This window comes from Cryptotermes secundus, unplaced genomic scaffold (assembly GCF_002891405.2).
Source record: "Cryptotermes secundus unplaced genomic scaffold, Csec_1.0 scaffold565, whole genome shotgun sequence".
Classification (NCBI taxonomy): Eukaryota; Metazoa; Arthropoda; class Insecta; order Blattodea; family Kalotermitidae; genus Cryptotermes; species Cryptotermes secundus.
In genome coordinates this window covers 940980-960912 of record NW_019731581.1, presented here as the reverse complement: position 1 = coordinate 960912, position 19933 = coordinate 940980, and the positions used below count along the sequence as shown (strand labels likewise).

Below are 19933 nucleotides of genomic sequence, written 5' to 3'. Positions count from 1 at the left end.
GGATGATCCTGCTTGCTTGGGCACATCAGAAGGTGCCAGTCTTGATCACTTGATTGTCCAGTGATTGAGACCAGCTCCNCCCCCCCCCCCACATCTGGTAATGGAAATTGATCCAGTTTCTGAAATGTTACATATTTTAAATCCACTGTAGACAGTCGACATCTGTGTGGTGAATAGATCATGTAGAGAATCGCCTTTTCAGTCTTCTTCATGTGATTCATGTTCTGTTGCTAGATCTGCCTGACAAGTCTGTGTGACACATTGCGGCTCCTTGGCTGCTTTTCAAACGAGCAGTATTTGGACGAGTGTGACGAGATAACCGCTGCACGGGAGGAGAACACATTCCATAACCTCTTCACTGGTAGCATCTTGGAACCAAGGTTAGACAGAAATTTTAATCTTTTAATTTATTGGGGTGGTTGTTTATTACTTGGTGATCAGCCGTCATGCCATACAACAGACTTCTGTAGATTTGAAAGGATTCTGACGATGGTGTACTGTACTTCTTTTGGCTTATTTTGGACTTCATCCATTGTCTAGTATGTAAAAGACAAAAGACCACGATGTTTCGAAGACTGGATCTGTCTTCGTCTTCAGGTGGGTAGGGAAGGATAGACCTACTCAGTTGGGCCTGTTAGAAAGAGCTAGTCTCAATCACTGGACTGCAGTGCTGCACATCCCAATATCTCTTGCCAAGTGAGGCTGCGTAGTGGTGCTGCAGTTTTGTGCGTTAGTTTGACGTTTGATAGATGTGCAGCGAGATCAACTTACAGCATGGTGGTCATGCACTTGAGTATCTTTAGCATGTTCACGTACGTTACTGTCGAGCTTCTTGCAAAACTGGTAATTTTATACTTACAAAAATCAACACAGATATAATAAATTAAATTGAACTTGTTAAATCTGTCACAAAATATAATTTATTGTGGAAATACAGAATATGAGAAAAATACTTGTTATAATTTTGCTAATGCAATTATACAGTGCGTACAATCAAGTGCGCGCCGCGGCTGCAATTTGCCGTGAGTCATACCACCGCAGAATGGATGCAGTCGCGGGGAGTGTTGCAACTCCTCCCCGCGACTGCATCCGTTCTGCGGTGGTATGACTCACGGCAAATTGCAGCCGCGGCGCGCACTTGATTGTACGCACTGTAGTTATTTGTCAGCAAATACTGGAAGTGTAAGCAAGAGAAGCCAAAGTGACTGGTCACCATGTAAAGCTCTGTCAAGCAGTGAGACACAGCAATGGGTAGTATAAACATATTTGTTGAAATTTTGTGTTGCAGCATTCCTAGCCACATTCCAGTGGAGCTGTCCTATGCTTGCATAGTGCTTCGTCTTCTATATGATGTTGCATTGGATGCGTATGACAAGTCAAACCATACGACGGTTGTGTCTTTCAAGTCTCCTACTCACAGACGACATCAATCTGAGGTGAGGCCTGTGTGAAAATTAAGCATTAAAAATGGTGACTTGAGTCCTTTATCCTTCTGCTTCATGCTATAGGTCCATTGTCTTCTGCAGCTCCTTGTTTCTTGCTTGGTGTTCAGTCACAAGTGTGTGGATTTTTTCTTTTGCAAATCCTGTTAGCAAAAACTACATTGTGTTGCATAATATTCTTAGATATTAGTATTGTGACGTGGATGACGCAACGCTCGTTAAACACCCCCTCCCCTGTGGTGACGTAATGGGAAACCGCGGTTGCTATGCAGCAATAAACAACTCTCAGCAGTGTTGCCCAACAACGCCTTTGTAAACACGGCGTCATGCAACAGGGAAGCCCGTGCAGCAACTGTTTGCTAGGCAATCGGTAAACACGACGTCACACAACAGTGAAAGCTATCACGTAACTGTTTTCTGTGCCAAGGCTAAATAAGGAGCAGCGAACACTATTCAGTAGTGAGTGATTAGTTAGTGAGTAGTGAGTATTGAGCCAGGTACTAGAGAAAGAGTAACCAGTTAATTGCAGTCTAGTATTTGTGATACTGCCGATGGCAGTAATTGTGAGCTTGTAAATTGTGTGATTGTAAGAGCGAGTGGAATAAATTCACTGTATTCAATACGGTGTGAAGTTATTTGTTGCGTGACAGTATATATCCGACTAGGTGACCAGCATACTTTAATTAAGCAACATATATATACATGATTTCCTTTTTTCTAAGTTGATTCATTTTAGGATGAAAACATGTGCCCAATATAGACAGGTTTGAATGAATTAGATTTGTGTTTCTGCTTACTGTTATATGGCGTACACATGAGGAAGAAGCATGTGAAGTGGTACAGTTAAGGTTCTGAAGGATTAAAATGTGGAGTAGGTGATTTTTTTATTCATATTCACATCTTATAAATACTGTAAACATACTAAAATATTTTACTCTGGTTAAAAAATGGATGAATCTAGAACAGCTGCTAAGCCATAGCTTGAGGATTTTCCACAGAGACACTTAATGCATAAAATAAACATCGCCATGTAATTAATTGTTTACTCTCCAGATATATATCTTTTTCGACTTATAGATTTGATGATACAGGTCTGTTCAGTAATAGACTTTAAAGGATTCTGACGATGGTGTATGCTGTACAGAACTATAAGGTTTATTTTGGACTCTACCCATCATCTGGTATATATAAGACAAAAACCACAACGTGTCAGAGACTGGATCTGTCTCCATCCTCAGGTGGATGGGGCAAGATAGACCTACTCAGTTGGGCCCATTAGAAAGAGCTAGTCTCAATCACTGGAGGTCCAGTGAGGTCTCCAAAATGTTGTTTTTGTCTTATATATACCAGATGATGGGTAGAGTCCAAAATAAACCTTATAGTTCTGTAAAGTCTGTTCAATGTTCACAAGGCCAAAAATTTATCTTTCCAACTTCTTCTGAGTCTCTCTGTTTTCTCTCTGTCTTTTGGGATTATAGAAGTATTATAATTTTGGTAGTGTGGCTTCTTTTAGCAATCAATCACAGTGGCCATGTGGTCTAAGGCATGAACTGTCTTCGATCACTTGAATGCTGGGATCGTGGGTTTGAATCCCACTCAAGGCATGGATGTCTGTGTGTGCGTTTACTCTGCGTTTGTGTTGTCCTGTGTGTAGGTAGTGGCTTTGCAACAGGCTGATCCCCTGTCAAAGAAGTGCTACCAACTGTGAAAAAAAGATTATAAAACTGAATGGGAGCCCAGGGCTCAACAAAGGGCTGTAGAGCCATTGATGAATGAAATGAATGCATGGAAGAATGGGTAGCTTGCATCCTAGATATATATTTCCAGTTTAATTGACATTTGTTTACTTTTTATAACATATTCTCAGTTTCTGGTAGAAAGCTGGGACATGGGACATGCAGGGGACGCAACTGGGAGGGAGGCTTATTTGAAAGCATTGAGGAGTCTACCCACCATCAAGACAAGAAAACTTGTAATACCTGAAATGTTAAGAAGGAAATCAAGACACATGTCTCAGTATAATACTTATTAAAAAGGAGAATTTATTTTTCTGCACATGATATCACTCAGTCACTTCTTTAACTAATTGGACTTTCTGTTGTTGTCATTTTCATCTCATGTGTCCCTGTCATTTTCCTGTTGTTTCCATACCTGCAGGTTGTGTCTGTGTGGTAGTCACTTCCACTCGTGCCTCACTTCCCATAAAAATTCCCTTTCAGCTTTACAGTATTTCTTCCTTATATTCTTAATGTTCTCACTTGATCCAGTTCTCTTTACCTTGATCTACCATAACGTAATTATTCCCATAATGTAATCATTGTGATTGTACATAGAGCCACAAGCTGCTGGACTCACCTGGAGGGGGTAAACGAGCAGCAGTCAACTCCCTGAATCTGACTCCACCTGCACCTGACCCCATTATTGTTCATCCTGGTGTGGTTGTGGCCATGCTGCACCTTTTACCATCTATATGTCACGTCCAGGAAACACAGGTAACACAAATTATGGACAAGTCAAAATTCCAATGAAATGGAGATTTTAATGTATAGAGTAGTAACAGCACTGCAGTACAGAACCCTCATAGATAGCCTGATGTTTCTGGTGTGTCTCGGAAACTGCTGATGTTAGGATGGAGAGTTTTTGCTTGACAAAAGAACATTCATTAATCTATTCTCCCATGGCGTGGATTCAATTCCCGATGAGGTCATTGGATTCTTTATTTGACCAAATCCTTCCAGCTGCACTGTGGGCCTTCTGGTCAACTCAGCCTCTAACAGAAATGGGTTCCAGGAATATTCCTGGTGCTAAAGGGTGGCCAGCGCATAAGGCTGACAACCTCACCGCCATTTTTGAGCTGATTGTGTAGGAAATGTGGGAGCCTCAGCATCTAACAAACCAATGGGCCTGTTACATGGATAGCTTTACCTTATAAATGATAGTTTTGGGGAACATAATGTGGGATATTTCATTGAACACACAGGGCTTTTCTCCCATAATATTGCCTGCACAAAGTATGATGTGACTTATTCCTGGACTGGTTCGACAATAGTTACGGTTAGAAAGTATCCTCAGATACTATCACATAGACCTTAATGTCACATTACTTTAGCAAAAGTGTGCAAGTAGCATAGGATTCATAGCCAGATGAGTATCGATGTGAAAACTTAATAGACAGGCACACTGAGTCGCTTGCGCATTTGCAGGTATCCTTAACTCTTCAGATGCATGCTTCCGAGGTACTGAAATCACTTGTTCGTTCAGAACGCAACCAGCAAGTGATGTGTGAGGCAGGGTTGCCTGGACAGCTTCTGACCGTTGGACGGTTGGCCCTTGAAGATGAAACCCACCCTCTTCATCCACCATTGCAGTACATGTTGGAGCGACTAGCAGCACAGACGCTGGAACCCAGGGACCTGAGGCAAGTAGAATGTTTATACATCTTATGTTTCACTTATATTCATTCTTCTTGGCAGCATCAATGTAGAGTGAAGGTTTCTGGTCCACTTGCAGCATCTGCCTTTTGTATCCTGCAGAAGTCATGAACTGACTGAAGATATCACTCACAGAAATTTCTGGATCATGTGGCTGCAAAGTGTGCATAACTGAATTTGTAAGACTGTAGTGCCAGTAATTTTGTTGCAGTTGTTGTATGATTGGATATGTATAAGTTTACAGTAGAACATCTAGTAAATGTTTTGTGAAGTGGACGTTCATTAGGAAGTGTCAGAGAGAAACCAGAAGAAAATTCCTGAAATTCAAATTCTTCACAGAAACACTATTCAGAATCATATGAATAAAGTAAGAACAGATATGTTAAAAGAAACCAGAATGTCAGCTGTGAATATTAACATGAAAAAACTGGATGATCTTAGAGCATGGCATAAATATTTGCTAATAAATCTCTTAAATGCCTTGCATAAGTAACTGTGAAAATAGTGATAAATTATTTAAAATACAACCCTACAAAACCACAGCTCTTCATCCTTTGCAGCCATGTCATCCAGTAATTTCTGTAATGTAACTTCACTCAGTACACAATGATGAACTTGATCAAAAGTTTTTGTTTCTCCAGATGGAGCTTTATGTTATTTTAATCACATGAACACTGTGTGATGGTGAAAGTTCATGTTTGGTTTACCCCAAATGAGAGGATGACAGTGAACCCTGTGTAATGCAGATACAATTAATTCTGAGAAGGATGTAAGACAAGTATCTGCAAGTTGGCCAGTAGCCATCACTTCTGGATGTTTGTTGCATTCCATTATCACTGCATCTGAGCATGCAGGAAATGCAGTAACTAACACAGTGATCATGCATAGCAGAAATGCCCATTCCATGGCATAATCACCAGATATCTTCCCTGTACAGGGGTATAAGACACTGCATTTCATATGTTTTGTGTGAGAAAGGTGTTTTTCAATATGAGAACTTGACAGACTTTTAATTAGTTTGATGGATGGGATCTTCAGAATAATGTGGGTTTAGTATGAAAACCCAACACTTAGATCTTATTGATTAGTGAATCCTGAAGCCTTTGTACATCAGTTTTGTGTTGGCCACATACCCTTCAGTTCATGTACGGCAACCCATAATGTTTAGGGACTGTCTTCCTGCTAACAGATGTCTTTTCCGCACTTGGTAGTTGTTTAGTTAGTTAAGAAATTCTCTGTTGTAATGGAACTTGGTGTCTTTTCATAATGATGACAGTCGTTGTTGTCGTCATGGTTGTCATCATCATCAGTGGCAGCAGCAGCATGCCATAGCCACTGCTGCCACCACTGCTGAACCTCTGCCAGGACACAGACCATCGTGGCTCAGATTTTGTGGTTTTTCTCAGGCCCTCCAAGCAAATCCTTTCCAATTTGTCAGTGTTCCTAGCGTTCAATGCTGTATAGTCTCGATGCAGAAATGATCATTAAGGAAGAAGGGATCTATGGAGTGCTGTGTATTGAAAAGCTTATCTGTATAGTTCAACTTTACTTTGGTTTACTTCAGTTGTTGCAACATTCTGTTTAAGTCTGAACCTTCCTTCACAGGGATTTCCTTCGCCTGGGTGACCCACTGTGCTGCATTCCAATGGACTCGATTGAAACAAGACCTCCCCATCGCAAACCTGGTGGACCAGTGCCACTCACTCGAGTAAAGACGTTAGTGTCTATGACTACTCCTAGGGATTTCCGAGCAACACACGGAAGTGCCACCTTGCCACCTTTTGTTGAGTTTGATATGTCAGCTGAAGGATTTGGCTGTCTTTACCTCCCCAGTGTTGCTCCACAGAGCCCCGCAGGTCCAAGTGTTGTGGCTGTTGGAAATATTGGTGCTACTGACAATAATGTTGTTGGTGGAATTGGCTCAGGTTTGTGGCTTTCTTACTAATCAGGGAAAAGATTAGGTGTCTGTTATTTTGGAAGCCTTGACTTAAGTCAGGGGGGTGAGAGCAGTACAAGGAAGCGCAGAACACATTATATTCTCATTAATGTAACCAGAAATCTGGGCTGACAGTAAGGTATTTAGCTTAGCGGCCTCCGTAGTCTAGAGGTAACGTTCCCACCTCATGACTCGTGGTACGCGGGTTCAAACACGGTGGAGGTCGTGGAATTTTGAAGGGCGGAAAAATTCGGGGAACAAGTCTTCCGGGAGGGACTTTAAGCCGTGGGTCCCGTGTCGTAGCTTTACGGCACATAAAAGAACCTCATATCTCCAAAGGAGATCACTGAGCCAAATTCAAGGACATTTCCCGCCCAACAGTAGTCTCTAACGCCTCTGATAGATGGGGGAAGCATTATAGATACCGCTAAGCCAGTAGAGGCCGAACTCGCTGGCTTGGTCGGGACTGATGGTAAGCACCAGTATCGGTAGGGTATAGAGACTGGTAGAATATCATAGAGGGAAGCACGAGGTCTAAGTGCATGGGGAAACCCACCCTCTCCAATAACTAACTAACTAAGGTATTTAGCTTTCTTTTATCAGTCTTTATTGACCTTGCATCACACATCTGTGATGGTGCATGTGTGTGGTCCAGCAACGTAGCATCTTTTAAATGCATGTGTCCTTACCTCCTAGATAAAATTCAGCTGAGATTGCTCATATTATTGGAAGATTTAAATTACTTTTTTTTTCAAACCGTAAAGCCTAATATGATCAAATTGTTATTCATTCATTAACCTCAAAATTATTTGCTTTCACAGATTATATGCAGATAGGTTGGGGGCCATGTGCAGTCATTGATCATGGTTTTACAACACCCTGAAGTACAGTGACAAAGAAATCCTTATCTTTTAGACAACATTAGAATGAAATTAATTTTTTGTATATCCATGTTCTACCCTTATGACACAATACGCTATGTGTATTCTTCTCTCATTGTAATTTATTGCAGGAGACAGAATGTTTCCTCCGCAGACAGGACTCAGCTACTGTACCTGGATATGTGTGGACAAGTTCTCAGATCCTCGGACTGACCCCCACTGTGTACGATTGTTAACTCTGGTCAGAAATCTACATGGTGGGAGTGATGATCACCTGGTTTGCTTAGCTGTGGTTATGTCAGCACGGGATAAGGCCATCATTGTTACAACCCAGGAAACAGTTATGCCACATAGTGAGTTGTTTTATGGTCTGATTGATAGCTGACAGTATATCTTTAAATAATGCCTTATTACATATTTATATTTCCTGGATACCAGCTGTGAATTGTAAATACATCAAAACCGCTCACAGAACGATGGTTCCTTAAGAATAGATTTTTTTTTTTGAGTCTGAAATGTAAAATCGGTTTTCCAAAAGAAAGAAGGGGCACTAGTTAAGACAACACCACATGATTCCCAAGGGAACAGCACACAAACAAGGGGCATATTGCAGATCACAGACGTAGCTGCTGAAAGAGACTGTCTGGAATTCATGCATCACATAGCTTTAAACAAGTGGGCAATGGCCCTTATAAGGTGGATAGGATTTTACGAAAGATTTTAATTTAAGTAGACTGCAACGCGCAATTTTAAGCGCGCATCAAGACAGTGTAACAGTTTGGACGCATCGAAATACCTGAGGATGGCCATCTGTGGCCGAAACATGTTGTGTTGCTGTTAAATGGTGAATGTTTTAATGATTGTTGCATTATTGGCAGACTGAATACATAGACGTTTAATAAAGATGTGCAACAGAATGCTGAAATACAGAATTAGAAAAAAGAAGTTTAATGTTCAGTCTTTCAGTTGTCGCTGTCTGTCATTTTCAGATATTAGCGAATGGGAACCTGAAACCACCAGGGATTCTGGGGCACGGGTCTGGTGCCCAGATCTGCTGCAAGAAGGGCAGTGGCACCAGCTGGTTCTGGTGCTCAATAGAGCTGTTTTGAAAAATTCATCTTTTTCTATCTATGTTGATGGCCAGCATGTTCATACGCAGAAGGTAGGTGGATGACCACAGTGTAAGCACATGTCCTGTGTTGTGTCTGGTCCAATGAGCCATTCATGTTGTGTCACTTTGTGTTTGTAGCTACATTATATATCCCAGAATCCTGGTGGAGGAGCTGCCAATCTTACTGTTGCGTCATCTGTGTATGGTTTCATTGGCACACCCCCTGCTTGGCGTCGCTATTCACGACTTGTTTGGAAGCAAGGACCTTGTCACCTGGTGGAGGAGGTTCTAAGCCCCCAAGTTGTGGCTACATTGTATCAGCTTGGTCCCCAGTATATGGGGAGTTTACAGGCTCCAGAACTGAATGGTAATCATATCTGGCACATGACAGTTAAGGGGTATCAGTTCCACAGTAAAGTGAATAATGTAGTAATATATTCACGTTGATATAGAATTGTTACGAAAAAGCTAAATAGTTCCATTCAGTGTGACTGGTTAAGATTTTCTTATTTCAATTATTCACGCCCTTACATGTTTCGGTGAATAATTGAAATAAGAAAATCTTAACCAGTCACAGTGAACGGAACTATTTAGCTTTTTCATAATATTATTGTGACGGACCAGAATGAAACAAATCAAATTCATAGAATTGTTACCCTTTAATCCTTTGTATGTCACTCTTGACTATACTATGTATGTGTACTGTTTATGGTTTGTTAGCTTACCGTACCATTTGTGCTGTCTTTTTTTTTACTGAAAATGTTGAATATTTATCCGACACATTATATTGTCTCATGTAACCAAGAAGGATTGCACCCTCCATTGCTGTTTTTATCTTTTTCTCTCTCTCTTTGTAAGTGTCAGTTGTAAATGAAAGGATATCAGTAACTTACCAGTTTATTTCTGTTATGACACTGCTCACAGCTGTTCCGTTAGATTACATCACTAAGCAGGTTAAGTGGTCTGTTTTCAGATTTTTCATATGTGTCTGTAATTTATGGCAGAAAAATAAAAAAATACAAAGGAATTTTTCTGTTAGGAGAGTTGGAAATAAGTTGTCATTATGCTGCATTCTCTTTATATGGGTATTAAAGATTCAGAAGTATCGGTTATTCTCTGCATACTATTGTACTTGCGTATGAATGTGAAGTAGAGACTGGTTTTGTATCGTTTTTTTACCATCTAACAGACCCTAGAGTGTGTAGGCTTTCACATTTTTACAATTTTGATTATTTTGTTAACAGTCACTAACTGTATGACAATTCCAAATCAGTGAGACATTCCCAAACTTTTCAGCGATAATGTTCTCACTTTTGTTTTGAGCAACAGCAAATATTGATAATTCACTTTGTTTTATTTAAATCATAATCAGATAATCCTGAAGAGATATACAATCTCATGTTGTTTCACTGAGTAACCAAAGATTCAGCATGTGCATATTGTAAAAGCAAAATAATTTAAATGTATGAGCATCCGTATCAAGGCACAACTAGACAATATATGGGGGCAAAGAAACAAGTAAAGGCATTTTAATTTACTGTGAAAGTGATTTTGGCAGCACTGAAAAATAGTGTCAGTGTAAACAGTGTGAAACTTTTCTCATTTGCATTTACCTTGTTTTCATTATCTTCTTAGTAGAGATGATATTGTGAAAAGTTTAACATGGTTGCTCAATATATATGGACAAATACCGTCTTAAGTGCAACAATTTTATTGTAGTTTTTACTTCTTTTTCCTCCTCCACACTACATGTTTCGGCCCTAAATGGCCATCATCAGGTGTGTATCACTCACGTAACTGTTACACTGCTTGTTAAAAATGTAAAAATCCCAGTCTTTCTAATTGTATAAAATCTTTGTTAATCTACACGCGTCGATTTGATTTTTAAATTAGCACTTTTTAAACCTTAATTCAAGTTAAAATGTCTATAAGATCTTTGTTCTCTTTCTTTTTCAAATTAAAATTTTTCAGGGTACGTGCCCTTAAGACGGTATTTGTCCATATATATTGTGTGAGTGTAACAGGATGCTGAAATATAATATGGTTGCTCAATTTGTAGAAAGTGTCAAAGCAGAAGAATGAGCTGACTTTTATGCTCAGAGAGTGTAAAGTTTATGGGAAATGGTAGGTTGTCATGGCATGAACTGCTTGGGCAAAAGGAGAGTTCATACATTAGTGGGGAGAAACACTGGGGCACACATTCTGGATGACTATTCACTGAAACATGTATTGAAGTTAAGGAGCGGATGGGTTAGCATGTCTGAGACAACTGAAAAATCACTACCAATGAAACTGCAACTGCACTTAGCATAACTCAATGGAAATAAATAGTGCAAGGATATCCTAGCCAAAAACAATTTGTTGCAGTGTCATCAAGGAAAATACAGACCATTGGATCAAACGCATCAGAAAACAGAAAAATAAAATATGTCCAACAAATTTACAATGGCATTAAATTTTTTTAATTATCTTCATAATGTCTGTGCACAGTCATGCATGCATAAATATGTGTATGATTACAGAGGTATAGCTTTTAAAATTTGTAAGACATATATAACTGCTGAGAAATGTTTTGTTTCAGTTATGGTTGTTCTATTCTTATGTGTGAATTACATGCTGTCTAGGCACAGAACCTTTGTCAGCTCTTGTTTCTGAGGAGAAGGTAATCTTCGGGCTGAATGCAAAGGCAGTATCTCAGCTCACATTGGCAAAGATCCGAAAGGTATACAGTCGGGCTGATAACAAGGCCATAGCCAAGCAGCTGGGAATGTCATCCCATGAGAATGCTACCCCAATACGGATTCTACACAACTCAGCAGGCCACTTGGGTGGTCCGGCTCGTTCGCTTGGAGGAGTTGTTATTGGCTACCTGGGAGTACGAGTCTTCTCACCTCGACCTGTTGCGAAGATGATTGAAAATGTAGGAGGAAGCTCTGTATTGCTTGGTGAGATTTCTTTCCCAGAATTCTGCACTTTAATTGTTGTTGTTGGTATCATTATCATCACACGCGCAACTCCCTTATTCATACATCAGCCTGAGAGCTGTTAACAAGTGTTTGTCTGGTCAAAAAATTCACTGTTACAGAGACCAGAGTTTCTGTTACTACCAAGAAGTGCTTATCATTGGACAGTTTCTTGCATTGTTCATATCCAGTTTAAATCCCAACAATGTATTTCCCTATGGGTTTACTTTAATATTATCCTCCCACCAACGTCTTAGTCCCCTAGGTGTCTCATTTTGTGAAATTTTCCACCCCAGATTTGTTATGTGTTTTGTAAGTAAGTTTTAACATCGCTCACGGAGCTGTGCCCTTCTTGAGAAGCTGCCAATTATGTAGCTACTCATGAACTTCCCAGAATTTTATGAAACCCGAAGGTTCATTACTGTGTTCACAAGAACCCTCTGCTGGTCCTTATCCTGAGCCAGATCAATCCAATTCATCCCATCCTGTCTCACTGAGATACATCTCTTTCCTTCTGGCTTTCTAACCAATATCCTACATACATTCATGTTCTCCCCCATTCGTGCTAAATGTCCTGCCCATCTCATCCTCCTTCACATGATAATTCTAATTCTTCACATACTTGGAGAAGAGTACAAGCTGTAAAGCTTGTTATTATGCAGTTTTATCGAACCTCCTGTCACTTCATCTCTCTTGGGTCCAGATATTCTACACAACACCCTGTTCTCAAACACCCTTAGTCTATGTTCCTCCCTTAATGTCAGAGACTAAATTTCATAGCCATGCAGAACCACAAGCAAAATCATAGTTTTATATATTCTAATTTTTACGTTTTTAGACAGCAGCCAAGATGACAGAGAGGTTCCTGACTGAATGGTAGCAAGCATTACCTGAATTCGATCTCCTCTTAATTTCCTCCTGAATCAGAATTTGATCTGTTACTGTCATTCCCAAATATCTGAACTGTGCCACATTTTCAAAGGATTTGTTTCCTATCTTTATATCATGATTTTGCCCTGCATTTTGGTGACAAGACAGCAACATATACTTAGTTGTCTCTCTGTTTACTTCTAGACCAACCTCCTTACTAGCGCTAATTAAAAGTTTGTGTGTTTTTCTTTGTGGTATCTACATTATCACCCAATAGATTCACATCAGCATAGGCCAACAGTTGATGTGTCTCATTTCATTTCAGTCCCACCTGGTTTTTTTAGACCTTCATAATGGCACATTGTAAAGCAAATTTGGGAATTTATCGAATAAATGTTCTAGTTCTTCATAGAACCTGTCCTTCACAAGTTTTAACATGAAGTTAATGATACCAGGTGAATGAAAGAAACTGTGAAGCTTATCATTAGTTGCTCTGTTACTTAAATTCTCTTAGATGTAAATGTTATTCAAAGCATTTCTAAATATCCACAAACTTTGTTTTACCTTTGTAGTGATATACAGGCTTTTGCATGCAAATGAAATAGTTTTATATATAATTGATCTTTAATCTATTCAGTAAAGAGACAAGATAAACGATTGTGAAGTCAGTGATAGTGTGCATTTTGTGACTATCTTTAATTTCATCATAAATATACATTTTATTGTCATGCCTGTGTAATTTAACTTTGCTACATTCAGAAACACTTTTGGTTGTGTTATATTTTGTCTGGAGCTTAGGTGATCATGAAAATGTATGTACATTAAGATTTTCTGTTATTGCAGGTCTTATTGCAATGGCCCAAGATGTAGAGAGTTTGTACGCTGCAGTGAAGGCTCTGGTGTGTGTGGTACGAACAAATCGCACTGCCCAGCTGGAGATGGACAGACGGAGAGGTTACCAGACACTTGCCATGCTGCTGAGGAGGAAACGAACTCTTCTCAACAGCCACATTCTACATCTCACGTTCAGTCTCGTCGGAACAGTAGACAGTGGGAGAGAGAGCTCTTCCATTCCAAACACCACAGCTTTCCACGATCTGCTCTGTGATATTGAGGTGACTATAACAGAAACATTGTTTCGTTAGTTTGGTCACTCTTAAATTAAATATACAGGATACTTTCGTTAAATTACTTGGTACCAATGTTTTTTAAAGTTGTGAATTTTTATTTCAGCCCATTCCAAATTTTCACAGAGAGAGAAATTCTAAGAAACAGGTTTTGTTTCTGTAAGAAAGATGTTAACAGAGAATTTGTTAATCTACCAGTCAGATCAAGTGTTTATCTGCCTGTGTTATAATAGCTTTTGTGTCTTCAGGTGTGGCATGAGGCTCCGGGTGAACTGCAGCGTTCATTGTTTGAGCATTTATATGAGCTCGTAGCTGAGTCAAGTGAAAAGAGGACCAATCTGAAAATAGTGCGGGACCTTGGTCTTGTACAAAGACTGCTCCTTATTTTAGCAGATGTGAACTGTGAACCCACCAGACATGTCCTCGTGTCACTACTGGGGGTCTTACTTGGAGGTCAGCCAAGAGCATCTGACTTGTTAATGTAAGTTTGCTAATGTTATTATTAATGTCATCAGCAATGTGATAAGTAGGTTGGTAGGCAGGTATCAGTGTTTCAGAGATACCTGGTGCCTCCATTGTCTACCCTGAAAGTGGAAGCAGGAGGTTCTTCTGAAACATTGGTACTTATCTAGAACCTGCCAAACTAACTCGACATCAGATCCCAGAAGACTGTAATGTCCATGTGAGAATCAAATCACAGGAGACATAATGAATGAGGATAATATTAAATGAGAAGAAATGAGAATGTGGAATCTGGAGGAACTTTATGCATAGATGGATCTGAGTGAAGATCACAAATGGAATTTCTGTATGACTGATGTCTAGGTTATGCCTGTGGAAGGATGCCTGTAATTGTGTTCTGTGCACAAATAAATGTTTTGGAAGTCATGTCTGGGTATCCACTTATCTGCATGTGTGTAAGAAAGGAGGAACAGTTCTAAAATTTTGGAACCCCATGTGGGAGATCAGCCGCACGAATGAGCTTAACCATGGCTTAGTTACAGGAGGTAAAGGGGGAAGTTTGAGTTTTCATTGTATTTCATTTCTACAAGTTTTAGATTGAGCCGATAACTGTTCTGTTTTTTGAAAGTGCTGTTATATCACGTGTTTTGTGCAGGTTTGGTCAGTTTGTGGTGGCGACACTGCCAATTTTCCCAGGTTCCAGTGAAAAGAATCTTGCTCTGTTAGAAGCAGCTCCCAGTTCCAGTATTTCTGCATGTGAACATGGAGAAGGAGGGGAAGAGAAAGGGGACAGGGAGAGTGATTCTGCTAGCAACATTGTACTAAGGAACCGCTGCTTGCAGCTGCTTCACTCTCTGCTGTTCACACAGCGGAACACTGTCAGTCTGGGGTATGTGGAACTTTTCCCCATAAATTAATTCTGTTAAAATCATTGCAGTGTTGTAATCAGCCATAACTGCTTAATTGAATCATGATTAAAATAAACTTATCACTTGTTTAACAGTTTTATTTTGTTTACATGGCTCGTTGCTCTGAGAGAGCATTCCCTCCTTGTTATAATGATATATGTTAGGCCATATATGGATGTGGTGTTGTTTCTAGAGTTGGCATTGAAGTAAATGCTATACTCTGCCTGAGTACACACTGTAAGTAAAGTAAAAAATAAAAAGTAAAGCTATCCCTGTAACAGGCTGTCCCATAGGGTTGTGAGACGTTTAGGGTCCCACATTATCTAGAAAATCGGCTCAAAGATGGCGGTAAGGTTGTCAGCCTTACACGCTAGCCGCACTTTACTCCCCAGGAAAATTATTTAATTCGTGGTACTCATCTGTTAGAGGCTGAGTCAACCCCAGGGCCATGGTGCAGCTGGAAGGATTAGGTCAATTGAAAAAAATCCAGTGACCTCATCGGGACTTGAACCCGCGACCTTCCGGCTTGTAGCATAGTGCCTCAACCAACTACGCTACCGTGTGCCCCTGAGTTGCAAGCGGTACTCGGCAGCATTAAGGAAAATGACTTCCACAGTGCTTTTGAAGCGTGAAAAAAACAATGGGATTGCTGTATGCATTCCCAAGGGGAACATTCAGGAGAAAGCAGACAAAATTGACTAAGTTTCTTTTTTCACCTAGTCCGGGAACTTAACCGACAGCATCTTGTATGGTGGTAACATCCCTTTCACCTCATTAGTTCATGTGTCAGCCATGTTATTACTGATTGTAGGGAATTAAAAAAGTGTGAGGTTGAGTTTATTTTTTAGTCTTGGAGTGGGGCAAGGTAGGTACCCTTGATATTGGGGCTGTGTATGGGTGTATTGTACCAGCCCTCACTTGTTCTTCAGGTTCTGTGATGAAGTGACCCAGGTGCTGGGCCTAGATTGGGTCCTGCTTTTCCTGCAAGGTCACCTTCACCCCACCACTGTGGTGTGGGGACTGAGGATTCTGGTGGTCTTGTGCTCCTGTGCCCCCCTGCTCCAGAAGTTCCGAGAAGGCACAAGCAGTGGTGGATGGCTGCGTGACACAGAACTCTTTCTTCAGAACAAGATGGCCCTTGTTCTTGGTATGAGTTCCATGTTCTTGTCTAGTTAATGCTCTGAAGAAATTCTCAGTCAGTTTTCTGTGGATTTGCATCTGAATTAAACAGCACCAGTAACAGAACCAAAAGATGTAACACCGCTAATACCAAAGCCTGTCATTGGGTGCCAGTCCTCTCCACCTGTCATCATAATCCAGCCCCCTAAGTTCAGGTCTAATTTCCTTCAAGTGTCCCTTGGTCATTCCAAAGAATCTGTCCCATTCCAAGGCCTTTCAAAATGATTCATATCATAGAACACCTTATGGTGAAAGGCTCACATTACACCTACCCCCCCACATTGGGGTCCCATCCAATGTCAGCTGTCTGCAACAACATATTCAGTATTATGGGTGCACTTAGACATGGGGATAAGTCGGTAACAGTATTTTGATGGCCTATACCCTTTTCTTACTCATAAATCCCCATGTTTTAACTTAACTCAGAATACTGATCCTCATAGCAACTGTTTGAAATAAGATGGATTTATCCCCATAGCATCATTATGTAAAGATATTTATTTTGTCTGATTAAGGTATGTGGTTATGAGAATAACGCTATTTTTAAATTTGTGTGAACTCCCATTTTTATGTGAATCCTCAACATGTTGGTGGGTACCAGGAGTCTAGTTTCTTCATCCACAGCCTAAGGATGTGTTGTGCTTTGGTAACAAGCAGCCCACATAACATACAGATTGGAGCACTGCCTTCAAAAATAAGGAGCTGGGATGGGGGTGGCAGTAAACATTGGAAATATGTTACTTTTAGTCAGCATTTACAAATTTCACATTGTTTTTGCAGAAATTTCAGGCAGTGACCAATTGTATGTTTATATACATAGTTTGAATTGTTTTTAGAAATAAAACAAAGTCAAAATATACTTAATCTTCATCTTCTTTGGTTCTTGTTTATTACCCACTTCAGGCTACCAGTTTGGTGCATCTGCACCCAGAACACCTGGTGGGCCAAGAGAGGTAAAGTCTGAAGCACTGCATGTCCCAGGTTTCCAGAGACTGAACTGGCTCCTCCCACAGCACATAGATGTCCCTGAGGTGTACTTCCTCCTCATGGCTCTCATGATGGGCCAGCCTGTGAAACTCCTACCTGCTGATTCATCAAAGTTGGATCTTGACAGTGTGTGGAACTTCATGTTTGGTGTTCCAGCTAGTCAGTCTGTGACAAGTGTGGCGGGGAGAGTCTCCCTCTGTCCAGAGGTAATTAAGCGGCTTCACGCATGTATCAGGTTAAATGGAAAGTTCTTATCTTTATCTTGAATTTATTATAAAATAAAATGAGAAATGAAGACACTGGAGCAGAATTAACTGCATATTCATTAGAAGAAATACTAGCGAATTATAGATACAAATTAGCAGTGAAGTGTTCTATTTGTTGTATTGTCATATTGCATCCATTCCAGAAATAATTCATCATGCCACATACTACTGTGACTGTTTTTATATAAGGTTTAAGAAGTGTTTTATATACATTAACTGAACATCCTGCATTTTTCCAATATTTCCTCAGGCAGTGATTGTACTCCTGGCCATGGTCCGTGCCATGTTGAACCAGGAAGGAAAGAGTCCTGACAGCCTCCCCGAATGGCTGCGAGATTATCCAGTTACAATCATCCAGTTTCTCTTCTTCCTGTACCACAATATGGCAGACTTTATGCCTGTTTTCATGGGAGGAGATGTACTGGGTGCTCTGGCGGGCACGTTGTTTCCTCGGCAACCAGGCAGTGAAACAGGCAGCGGGTCTTCAACTCCCAGTGATGAGGTCAAGGTGTGTTATATTCTTTAATTAATTTTCTGACATATTTAACACGCTTGCATTTTTGAATGGCTCACATTTACTTCACAGCTCTGATGGAATCTTATGAAAATGTTTTTGAGTCCAGGTCAAATGTGAGTATTAATTTTTCTTTTTGTCACCATAATGTGTGTCAGTAAAGCGACAGATGAAAGCACAGATGCAGTATGCAAGATCATAAAAGGGTGTAGAGTTTAACATTTGTTTGTATGTTTTGTGTACAGTAGCTATATTGTTCATCTCATGTCTTGTGACATGGCCAGTGCCTACTTAGTCAAGAGCATGGAATCCATTTCTGAGATGGGGCATCCATAGAGCAGGTTCAGCTACCCTAGTGACAGGATGATTATCAGGGTGGGGGTTGGCAGAATGGGCATACAGCTTTTTTTTTAATGTTAGTGGGGTGGGACTAAGTCCCTTGTACTGCGGTCACTTCTGGCTTATTGTACCAGCCCCAGATGATAGGTGAGGGTGATTGTGGAGCAATTGGTGGAATGAAGATTGGCAGAGGAAACCGAAGTACTCGGAGAAAACCGGCCTCAGGGCTACTTTGTCCACCACAAATCCAACTTGACCAGACCCCGGGATCGAACCCGGACTGCCACGGTAGGAAGCCAGCGACTAACCAGGGCATACAGCTTAATGCAGGCCACTAACTATGTGGAGGAGGATCCGGTATTCCTCATATTCCGAAAATTATAGTAGTGATGAAAGTTTCAGCCAGTGAGCAAAGAAATCTGCACATGTCTGTCCTGGGATTAAACTCAGAACACTCAGAATATATGTCCAGTATATACTTCAAGGCCACTACATCCCACAGCAGTTGGTATATAGTAGTCCTCTGTTAATACAGAACAGTTTCGGGCAATGTGAGGAAAAAAGAATTTCAAGATTCATGAACTGTTTTTATGAAAAGATGAAACTTAACAATTAAGATTTTAATTCAAGTGTGTAAGAATTATCACAGGTAAACATTTACTACATATGTCTGTTATATAAGTGCCCTATTTAAACTTTCCTGCATAATGAGGAGCTTCATAACTTGTACTCTTCTCCAAGTATAATTAGAATGATCAAGTCAAGGAGGATGGGGTGGGCAGGTCATGTAGCACAAATGGGGGAGACAGGGAATGTGTATAGGATATTGGTGGGAAAGCCAGAAGGAAAGGGACCACAGGGAAGACCAAGGCATAGGTGGGTGGGCAATATTAGAATGGATCTGAGAGAGATAGGATGGGATGGTATGGATTGGATAGATCTGGCTCAGGATAGGGACCAGTGGAGGGCTCTTGTGAACACGGTGATGAACCTTCGGGTTCCATAAAATGCTGGGAAATTCTTGAGTAGCTGCAGAATTGGTGGCTCCTCAAGAAGGGCTCAGCTCCATGAGTAAGTAAGTATAACCATTAATGTAACATACTCCGCTAGGCAGAAGTCTAAAACTCGTCAAATTATACCAGTAGTTTAAAGTGTTCAGGCGTCCACAAGTCAGCTTTTTTATTTTACGATAAACTTGAAATGTTTCAGTGTTTCAGTGCATCGATTTTTTCAGTAACTTGGCATTTCTGTGTAAAGACACTTGACTTCACTTGCTTATCATTGTTCATCAGTATAAGCTGTCTGCCATCAAAATGAAGTAACTGAATTGAGCTCCATGGTGACTGAAATCACACTGGTCCTGCAGTTTAACCTCATTTGAATGGAAATGATCAAGTATGTCTCTCAGAACATAGTATTGATGACAGTAAAGATGGCATGACTTGTAATATTCAGTTCCCATCTCGGGTATGTTAAAAACTGCACTTGAATGGTTTCAGTTGAGGTTCATGGATTAT

General features: G+C 40.4%; 1 protein-coding gene across 1 annotated transcript in view; it reads left to right on the top strand.

Moving 5' to 3' along the window:
- Positions 1-19933, top strand: part of LOC111867207 (WD repeat and FYVE domain-containing protein 3) — an 88845-nt gene that overhangs the window by 26463 nt on the left and 42449 nt on the right. Inside the window, exons 13-27 of the mRNA XM_023856836.2 lie at positions 235-380; positions 1289-1436; positions 3776-3934; positions 4646-4860; positions 6479-6798; positions 7822-8043; positions 8680-8852; positions 8940-9168; positions 11426-11746; positions 13478-13749; positions 14010-14242; positions 14879-15112; positions 16061-16278; positions 17214-17503; positions 17814-18071. Coding sequence (XP_023712604.1) covers positions 235-380; positions 1289-1436; positions 3776-3934; positions 4646-4860; positions 6479-6798; positions 7822-8043; positions 8680-8852; positions 8940-9168; positions 11426-11746; positions 13478-13749; positions 14010-14242; positions 14879-15112; positions 16061-16278; positions 17214-17503; positions 17814-18071 — 3438 coding nt within the window. The remainder of the gene's footprint in view (positions 1-234; positions 381-1288; positions 1437-3775; positions 3935-4645; positions 4861-6478; positions 6799-7821; positions 8044-8679; positions 8853-8939; positions 9169-11425; positions 11747-13477; positions 13750-14009; positions 14243-14878; positions 15113-16060; positions 16279-17213; positions 17504-17813; positions 18072-19933) is intronic.